The 10,216-nt window shown below is 36.9% G+C and overlaps 1 protein-coding gene across 2 annotated transcripts in view; it reads left to right on the forward strand.

The window, feature by feature from the left end:
• Positions 1-10,216, forward strand: part of LOC107742302 (proprotein convertase subtilisin/kexin type 6-like) — a 111,400-nt gene that overhangs the window by 4,796 nt on the left and 96,388 nt on the right. Inside the window, exons 2-3 of one of the 2 annotated variants that reach the window (XM_016555220.1) lie at positions 1,157-1,261; positions 9,246-9,356. In XM_016555220.1, coding sequence (XP_016410706.1) covers positions 1,157-1,261; positions 9,246-9,356 — 216 coding nt within the window. Of the gene's footprint in view, positions 1-1,156; positions 1,262-9,245; positions 9,357-10,216 lie in introns of those variants that run through there. The other variant, XM_016555221.1, reaches the window with a different exon arrangement.

Raw genomic sequence — 10,216 nt, forward strand, 5'->3', positions numbered from 1 at the left:
TTTCGAAACTAAATCATCTGCGATCGTCTTGTCTGTCTCACCCCACTCTTCTTGTCAGTCAGCTCGACTCACTCTCCTCACTGGATAAATTAAATCTGATCTGTGATGCGACTGTCGTTCGGCACGCTGCATTGAGCAGCCGCGTTCAGTTTTTAATTGTAGTGTCTGTTCTTTTACTGAACTAAATTATTTTTATTACTATAAAAAATAAAAACGTCAGTGCCACGGTGGGCAAGTGACGTAACCGGTGTCAGCACCGTCTATCGAGGCAAGCCTAAAGTGTACATATTAATACCATAGAGGTTCAAAAGTGAACCTTTGGAAAAGGTACCACCCCAGTGACAGCTTTTGCACTTTTTTTTTTCTGAGAGTGCAGAACAGACATTTGTTTAGAGCGCTAGAAAGAAACAGAAGTCATTTGCCTTATTAGAAGTCAGTGTACCATCAGAATGATGTTGAAACAAGGTTAAAAAAAACTTGTGTGCCATATATTCTGTCTTTAATCATTGAAATGTTCCATCAAAGTTCTAAAATTCCGATTCAAATATGACATCATTCCAAGTTTGATGTCATGAAAACTAAAATGCATTTGGAACATTGCAGTTGTGATGTGACCATTTAAATATGTTGGAAGGAGAATGCCATTTGCAATTATGACATTTAAATGATTACATTTGAGTCTGTTCCTTGTGCAAGGGAAAATTATAGAAAATTATAGACTCATTGACAAAATAACAGCATGCAGGTTTGGAACAACATGAGAGTGAGTAAATACTAAACTATCCCTTTTAGTGTTTGTCTCAGAAGTGGCGGTGTGTGTGATAGATGTGCTGCGTATCACAGTCAGATCTTGAGGGCAGTAGGCATGTGCCAGCTAGACTTCGCCTTCCATGGCACCATTCACTGTGTGCCATATGTCCATGCTACAGAGATTCACTTTGGCGAAAACACTTTTTATGAGGTTGGAACAGCAATCCATGTGCATGAAGCTTTTATACTGGAGTCTGTGTTGATATTGGTTCCTTTTGGGTAGGATAGCCCCTGCCAAGATGCAATTTCTGTCCACCAAAGCTGTCTGATAAAAGTTCATTTCATGGCTTTCTCAAAGTGTGACCGTGATTTCCCATGCTGTTTTTCATGGTTGTTTGTTCTGTAGATCGGAGGACTGGAGCACCATTACCATTTCCATCACAGCAGGGTGGTCCGCAGATCCACCTTTGCCACCAGAGGTGCTCACAGCTTCATTCACATGGACCCGAAGGTAAGCCTTCCCTCCTGTGGCCACATTACCATCACCAAACCCTCCACCGATGACAAGAATGACACTTGAAATGCTTGCAAGTTGATGGAATAGTTCACTTAAAAATTAAAATTTAAAGAAAATGTACTTATCCTCAAGCTATCCAGGATGTAGATGAGTTTGTTCCTTCAGATTTGGAGAAATGTTGCATTACATCACTTGATGCTCTGCAGTGAATGGGTGCCGTCAGAATGAGAGTCCAAACAGCTGATAAAAACATCACAAGTCATCCACACCACTCCAGTCCAGCAGTTAATGTCTTGAGAAGTGAAAAGCTGCATGTTTGTAAAGGCCCTGTTTACACTTGGTATTAAGATGCGTTTAGGTCGATCGGACCAATGAAGACACATACCCGTTTACACCTGGCGTTTTAATCCGTCTCTTCTGTCCACTTTCGACCACTTCTGACCAGATTACCCCCTGTGGTGCTGATTACGTCAAGAGGAGGGTAAATGGGCGTATCCCTCTGTCGGCGTCAAAACACGAGCGGGAGGACTAAAGTTATTGCGCACTAATATTACATCTGCTTGTACTTACTGCTGTTGTGTCTACATCACGAAAGCAATCCGGTCGAATGCGTTTTCGACTACCTCTAGAAGTGGTCGAAAGTGGACAAGAAAATGTTTCACACCCCGTTTACACCTGTATTTAGCGTTGCCCACTTGTGATCCGATCGACCAAAATGCATCTTAATACCAAGTGTAAACAGGGCCTAAGAAACAAATCCATCTCTTGATTTTCGTTTTTAACTACAGACTGTTGCTTCCAGTTGAAATATGAGTCCTGTATTCAAAATATTGCTTTCTCCAGTGAAGAAGTCATCTCGTCTGAATCAGGAGAGAAATATGCACAGATCAAGCACAGGTACAAGTGAAACGAACAAACTGACTAAAACAGATGGTGGAATTTGATGTGAGAGGACATCAGAAGATGGACTTTCTCACTGCAGGAAGCATTATTATTTATTATGGATATTTTGGCCAGAAGTGAGTGTTTAAAGTTAAAAAGCTTTAATGATGGATTTGTTTCTTACAAACACGCAGTTTTTGGCTTCACAAGACATTAACTGATGGACTGGATTGGTGTGGATTACTTGTGGATTATTGTGATGTTTTTATCAGCTGTTTGGACTCTCATTCTGACGGCACCCATTCACTGCAGAGCATCCATTGGTGAGCAAGTGATGAAATGCTACATTTCTCCAAATCTGATGAAGAAACAAACTTATCCACATCAAATAATTGCAGCCTTAGTGAGCATAAGAGACTTTTTTTTTTAAAAGACATTTAAAAAATCATACCAACCCTAAACTTGTAAATGATAGTGTACGTTAACAAAAACAAAAGTTAAAATGGAAGTTTGCAGCTGCTGTCTTCATGAAAAGTCTCATTTAGTTGATCTAAATGGCCTCAAACAAACCTACTGAATATATTTAAAATATATAATGCATAAACTTGGCCCTGCGCAGGCCATCTGACACACAATCTGAATCTGTGCTGCTGAATCATAAACACCCGCTGATGCCGGAGGGATGGTAGTTAAAATTTACAGCTAAATGTGGCAGCAGTGGTGCATTTATAGCATGTTTCATTGTCCGCATGTCCTGCAGTGTACTGTGTTGTAGTGAATCTAAAAAAAATGAAGCTTTATCTTTGACTTTGATGGCATGATTTTCAGTATGGTGCAGTTTCTGATGTGTCGTAAGTGTCATCACGGACAGAAGGAACAATGTGTCATAAGGAATGAAACAGACTAAAACTAAAGATGTGAATGAGTATTCAAGAAGTCATGTAAACATTTCACAAATTGAGTTCAGCTATTATCTAAGAGGCCTCATTTTCAATGGTATCTTGCAGTGTGATTTTTTTCAACACTGTGCAGGGTGACTTTCAGCCTGGGGTGGTAAAAGCACTCAATGCTCAATATTGCATAATTATGCAGTAGCACAGATGGACCCCCTCCCACCACCATGTACAATGACCGAAATTCACAACGTAAATCTATATCTGAATCTTTATGGAAAGTAATAATATATATATATATATATATATATATAGAGAGAGAGAGAGAGAGAGAGATATGTATATATTAGGGCTGGGCAAGTTAACGCGTTATTGTCGCGTTAACGCATTAATTGATTAACGCCGACAATTATTTTATCGCGTGTTAACGCAGTTTTTTATTATTTATAATGTCCATTGCTCACTGGCTCTGAATATACGTACAGACAAACCATGGGTCACAGGAGGGGTGGGATATTGATCAGTACTGGCTTGGGATGGGTGACATCACGCGTCTCAAGATACCAATGAGAGCATTTGGGGAGGGCCAAGACTGCAGCAGCGCAGCGCTCACGACTTCATAAGTGGGAAATAGGAAGTTTCCGATAGCACGTGAAGACAGCAGAGAAGCGCTCTCGCTCAGCACAGTGGAGTGCATCGTTTTGTTAACTTTGTGGTTTATTATTTTGAGTCGTTTGGGACGTGGTATGAAAAACGTGCACAATACATTACTTTTTAATTCATTATTGAATTTTGTGCATAACAATGCGATTAAAAAAAATTAATCGTTGCCCAACACTAGTATACAGTATATATATATATATATATATATTCATACAGTGCTTAATTTGTAAATGAATAATTGCTGGATCCAAAACAGCAATTAAAAGGCACTGTGACAATACAACTTAAGTTTTCTCGGAACATTCAATGACGTCACTAAACGGTGATGCCACAATTATATAGAGAGCATCGTTCACAAGTTTCTGCATTAACCTAACTAGGGCACAGCTTCAAACCCTGGGTCAAAAATGGGTTGCCAGGATGATTTTAGGAAAATGTATATCTAAGATACATTAAAAATAACAAAATTTGTTTTCATAAAAATAAAATTCAATCATAGTATAGGTATAAATATGCAAAAAATATCTGACTTAAATAAGTAACAGTTTTAAATAAATCCTTGCTTTATTTTACAAAATCACAAATGTTCTGTTGTTATTTTGAGTGTGCAAAAATAAAAGTTTGCACACTCTTTAATTATGTCTTACTCTTATCTGTATGACCAAAAATTATGTTTTATTTTTACAACTGAATTTTAAACATAAAATTTCATTACAACTGAAATTTTATGTTTCAGTTGTTCGATCGCGCCGGCGCCTCGCGCGCTCACACACACACACACACTATGGAAACATTTTGTGCCGAATAAGAGGTACGTGAGCCCAATTAACGCCTGGTACTTTCAGTTTCGCTTTGTTTTGGTTTATATATTTTTATTTCATTCTTGTTCGGTTCTGAATACTGTTACATTTATATGATTTGTTTTGGAGTGAACTATACTAACGTATAGCTATGTTTATAGTGTTTATACATTATAATAGTTCACTTTATTTGGTATTATTATTTCTGGTATTATTACACTCTCTCCAAACGTTCTGCTGCTCACAAAACATCAATGAGAGCGAGTTTGAAGAAAGCTGACTGGTCACGGTCAAAAATATGTTGAGGACCAATGCATAACCTCCAAATATGCGTTCTCATTGTCCCCACAAGGACAACATTTACTGGTATTACTATCCTTGTGGGGACATTTGGTCCCCATAACGTGATAAATACCACACACACACACACAGACACACCACATATTTGCAACTCAAACATCGCAGTCTGTTCATTATCAAAATAAAATTGGCTACAGTCAACCAAAAAAAGGTTACATTGGTCAATTTAAATAGTCTGTGGTATAACTGGTCCACTTTGTATGCCAAGCACATTTTTGTTCATGTGAAGATGATATTTCTGTCGATATATGAACGCGAGTGAAGTACAAAGCCTCTACATTATAAATAATAGTTTCATTCAAATACATCGCGAATATGGAAACATTTTGTGCCGAATAAGAGGTACGTGAGCCCAATTAACGCCTGGTACTTTCAGTTTCGCTTTGTTTTGGTTTATATATTTTTATTTCATTCTCCCGGAACAGGATCCGGCAGGATCCGGCTCAAATTAAGCACTGTATTCATACTTTTTTAAAGAGCAGGTCATATGGTATTTTAAAGTGTCCTAATATTGAATATCTTTATCATGCACTTTTTGGATTAACAACTTTGCAGACTGTTTTCAATTATGGATAGCTACGTTATAAACTGCAAAAGAGATATTTTTCAAAAACCCATATGACCTGCTCTTTAATACTTTTTTTGCACCATTTGATGCTCATCTTTGCAGGACTTATCACTGATTTTTGTAGCCCAAAATGACTGAATTTGCTGCAACTTTTCTCAACTTTGTCTCATAAATCCATTTTGTATTACGAATATCACTTACTCTTAATTGCTTTATTCCTCTTTTGTAAGTTGCTTTGGATTAAAGCATCTGCTAAATGCATTAATGTAAAAGTAACTGGCTGAATTTGCATTGCAGTTGCAAGATCGCAAAATCTTGAACAGACTGGTTTATACATCATCAAAATGAACTTAAACTAAACTGAAACACCTAGGAGGTGGAGCAACATTTATATGGGGGACACTTTTTAGGAAATAATTATATTTTTAGACTTTACTAAGGGCAAAATTGTAGTTAGTCACATAGGCTATACAAAATATTTCAAAGTATTTTAATAAATTGAAACTGTTTTTTACAGTCCCACTACATCTAGAGCCTATTTACCATTGTTTGCCTTTAAGCAAATCAGGTAAGAGTTCCGGTACTGCTGTTGAATATTAATTATGACTACCCAATGAATATTCATGAGTCAAGCTGCTAAGTTCTGTTACAATTGTGTCCTCCCTACTTTTCACATGGCTGTTCAGCCTCTCCATCTTACACGTTAACTCACATCGGTCCCGGACGCATTTATTATGACGAGCAGCCGTGTTTGTCCAAGACTTCATTTGACAGAGCAGCCAGGCATTCAAAGTCAAGCTGTTTCCAGGGTTTGGAAAGCGGCCCTCTCCTGCTAAGATTATCTCTTCCCGACAGCAGGCATCTCGGGAGTAATAAAACAGTCCAGGTCTATTGGAGGGCATCTGACGGAGGGCCTCTGATCATATCCTGCCCCGGGCCATGTGTACAAATGGTGCGGCGTGGCAAATGCCCAATAACCCATTTCATCAGTGTCAGGCCACAGGCAGAGGCCATGCGAGGCGGCGCGAAATGTTTTGTAACCGCAAGCAAAGAGCTGTCAAGCCTGAAAAGAACATAAAAAACAGCTCTTCCAATAGATGTGTTGTTGTCCTCACAAAAGCACACTGATTTTATTTTATCTTTCATATATGACATGCAGTGTTCAACCTGCTGTTGTTGCATTGAGATAAAAAAAACACTAGTGTTCAATAAGCAATTACACTACTGTTCAAAAGTGTGGGGTCAGTATCATTTTTTTTTAAAGAAATAGTGATAACAGAGATGCATTACATTTATAATGTTACAAAAGATTTTTGTTTCAAATAAATGCTGTTCTATTCATCAAAACATCCTGAGGAAAATGTATCCGCATTTTTGTTTCCAAATACATAAATAAATAAATATGAGCAGCACAGCTGTTTTCAACATTGAAAATAATAATAAATGTTTCTTGAGCAGCAAATCAGCATATTAGAATGATTTCTGAAGGATCATGTGACACTGAAGACTGGAGTAATGATGCTGAAAATACAGCTTTGATCACAGAAATAAATTACATTTTACAATATATTCATATAGAAAACAGTTATTTTAAATTGTGATAATATTTCACAATATTACTGTTTTTACCGTATTTTATGACTAAATAAATGCAGCCTTAGTGAGCAGAAGAGACTTCGAACAGATATTTAAAACTTACCAACCTCAATGTGTTTTAAATGGTAGTGTACATTTACTGTATAAATAATAAAAATAAACAATTCTTTAGTCAAGTAATATAGTTAATGAAACCATAGATCATTCTATAAATTGTGCAACTCGATGCATTAATGCAGAATGTGCATTTACAGATATTTATCTGCATTTAATTGGATTCAAATGAACTATCATTTATATAACATATACGCAACAGTCCATACTTCAAATCAAGTGAAATGCATAGTCTTTTCTTGTTATTCAGTACATGAGTTGTTGAATTGGTGTGTGACATACTATACTCGATATAAATCCATTTAAAACAGCCTAAACAACTAATTTTGATGTTTTCATTTTTGTATAACAATAATACATGCCGTTTTCATGAAGTCATATTTATTGAGACATTACTTTTTTATGTTTTTAACGTGTCTTTTGGTGCTTTATGTTATATATCCTAACTATATATCTTAACAAGTTAATAACTGGTTCTTCTGAATCAGTGATTGAATGAGCGAGTCATCATTAGACTGATTCAACCTAGTAGAGAAACTCATATTTTTGAGTCTTTTTGGCTAATGCATTCAAAAGAACAGCTCATAGGAGTCATTTGTTCATCAGTTGCCTGATTCAACAATGGTTAGTTGCAGCTTGTTTAGATGTTTTTTTTCATTGCGGCACCCAGTCTTCCTCTCTCATCACATTCATTTCAGCTGGAGATTCATTTGTGGTTCAGGAGTTTTTCAGTATGATTCAAACATGTAAGAATCATTAATACAACCAAATGTCATGAATGTCATTTGGTACTGTTTATTTATTTATTTAATGCTTAGAACCAATTTTGAATAAGAATGTGTACTTGTGTACCCATCCATGCATTTATAGCACTGGGACTGTAACAGAGAAAGACGTAATTATTGCAGTATGTGATTTTCATTACATTTCCCTCTGGACCTTTTTAATGAAAGCAAGAAAGCGTAGTGCGCTAGTGATTCTAAAGTTAAGCTCTTCTGAGAGGAACCACAAATTCGGGCATTGCCGCAGGACAGATAAATCTACAAGCATGGCTGGGTGACTTTTCTAATTAGAAGACTAGTGCGCATCCCTTATTTACAACAGATGATGCATTTCAAGGGAAGGATACAGAGATCTAGATGGATCTGGATGTGCTCAGTGCTGCGCTAATCGATATGAAATGCAACTTTTTTAGACACACACATTCATTGTTGGTTTTATATTAAGTATTCAAGGTGAAATATGATTCCACTAAGCAAATGTAATAATTATAAAATGAAATAGCTCATACTTGGCAGAGCAAACTCCTTCACTACTGTTAAAAATAGTTTGGGGTTAGTAAGATTTTTTTTTAAGGAAATAATGCTTTTTTTATTCATGCAGTTTATTGAAAAATTGATCAAAAGTGGCAGTAAAGACATTTACGAAAATATATTTGATGTAAATGCTGTTTGTTTGTTTTTTTTTTTAGAAAAAATCATGGTTCCACAGAAATATAAAACAACACAACTGTTTCAACATTGAAAATAATCAGAAATGTTTCTTGAGCAGCAAATCAGCATATTAGACTGATTTCTGAAGGATCATGTGACACTGAAGACTGGAGTAATGATACTGAAAATTCAGCTTTGCATCACAGAAATAAATTACATTTTAAAATATATTCACATAGAAAACATTTATTTCAAATTGTAATAATATTTCATAATTGTACTGTTTTTACTGTATTTTTAATAAAATAAATAAGCATAAGAAAGTCCTTTTAAAAACTATAGTGTATATGACATTAATGATTCTCCGAATCATGACTTCTTGAGGTGTGCTACTACTTTTCTAATTGAACAGACGAATAATTTGTCTTGTGTTTCATAAAATGGAATTATTAAGAAAATCTCTCAATATGACTATATTTTTTCCTCAGGCTGGATTTGGGGAAGCATGTCTCGGAGTACTGTATTCCCATTTGTTCCTCCTCAGAATCCATTGACTTCATAAGCCTCATGTAATGGAAAGGCTAGAGAGTGACTAAATACAGCCGTGTTTATGTGCATGCAGGTGAGCCGAAACTGTTTAGTCTTTGTTAACCTGGGCTCTTTCTGCAGGTTGACTGGGCGCAGCAGCAGGTGGTGAAGACGCGAGTCAAACGTCACGCCAGGAGCGACCCGAGTTACATCCACTTCAACGATCCCAAATGGTCCAACATGTGGTACATTGTTAGTAGATATTTCACACATTCAGTCCTGTATTTCATATCTGCGCTGTCTTTACTTTTGACCCTTTTTTCTAATGAAGTTATTTAGCAAATGAATCGTTGCCGTTTCTAGTGACTCCTAGAGAAAAGGGCCAGTGATTTGCGCTTCATTAACCCAGCTCGTTTGTGAAGCTCCTGTTGTTTTATTTGTTTTATAGCAGGGCTGTTTCCTCTGCCCTTGCCTCATAAAAACCCAACTGTGTGAAAGCAGTGTATGTGCACCAGTTTGTTTCCCTAACAAGCTTAAAGCTATTGAATTACAAATGAATTTATGTTGTGGGTTCCGTGCAAACGGCAAACTTCAGGTCTCTCTCGTGAAACCAACACGGAAGTGACTAAAACTGCAATTCATCGACTCATATAAACAGACTGGCTCCAAAAGGGAGTCAGTCCCATAGACTCCCCATGTTAAAATGCCCAACTTTACAGCAGAAAAAAATATGTTTACAGCCTGGTACAAAAAGTGGTTTTGGTCTATATAGCTAATTTTGCCCTTCATGACAACTGTGAGGGGGGTGACTGTGATGTCGGAAGAAAATTAACGAACTGTAATGCTAACGCTGGCACCTATCATGCCAAATTACAGTCATAAGCATCATTTCATCATTTAGTTGTTCAAGAATCAAGAATTCCCTCAACAAGCCAATGGTATTCCAACATATAAGCTCTGTGACCAGTGGCGGCGTTTCACAAAACCATAGGGTATGGTGCGCGGGGGGGGGGGTTGATAAATAATACGTCAGTGTTGGTATTGTATCAGACATTTGCACTTAACATTATATGAAAATCAAGCTCAAATGGAGTTAACAAGGTTTTTGACCA

The sequence above is a fragment of the Sinocyclocheilus rhinocerous genome, unplaced genomic scaffold (genome assembly GCF_001515625.1).
Source record: "Sinocyclocheilus rhinocerous isolate Xijiao unplaced genomic scaffold, SAMN03320098_v1.1 scaffold75, whole genome shotgun sequence".
NCBI classification, from domain to species: domain Eukaryota; kingdom Metazoa; phylum Chordata; class Actinopteri; order Cypriniformes; family Cyprinidae; genus Sinocyclocheilus; species Sinocyclocheilus rhinocerous.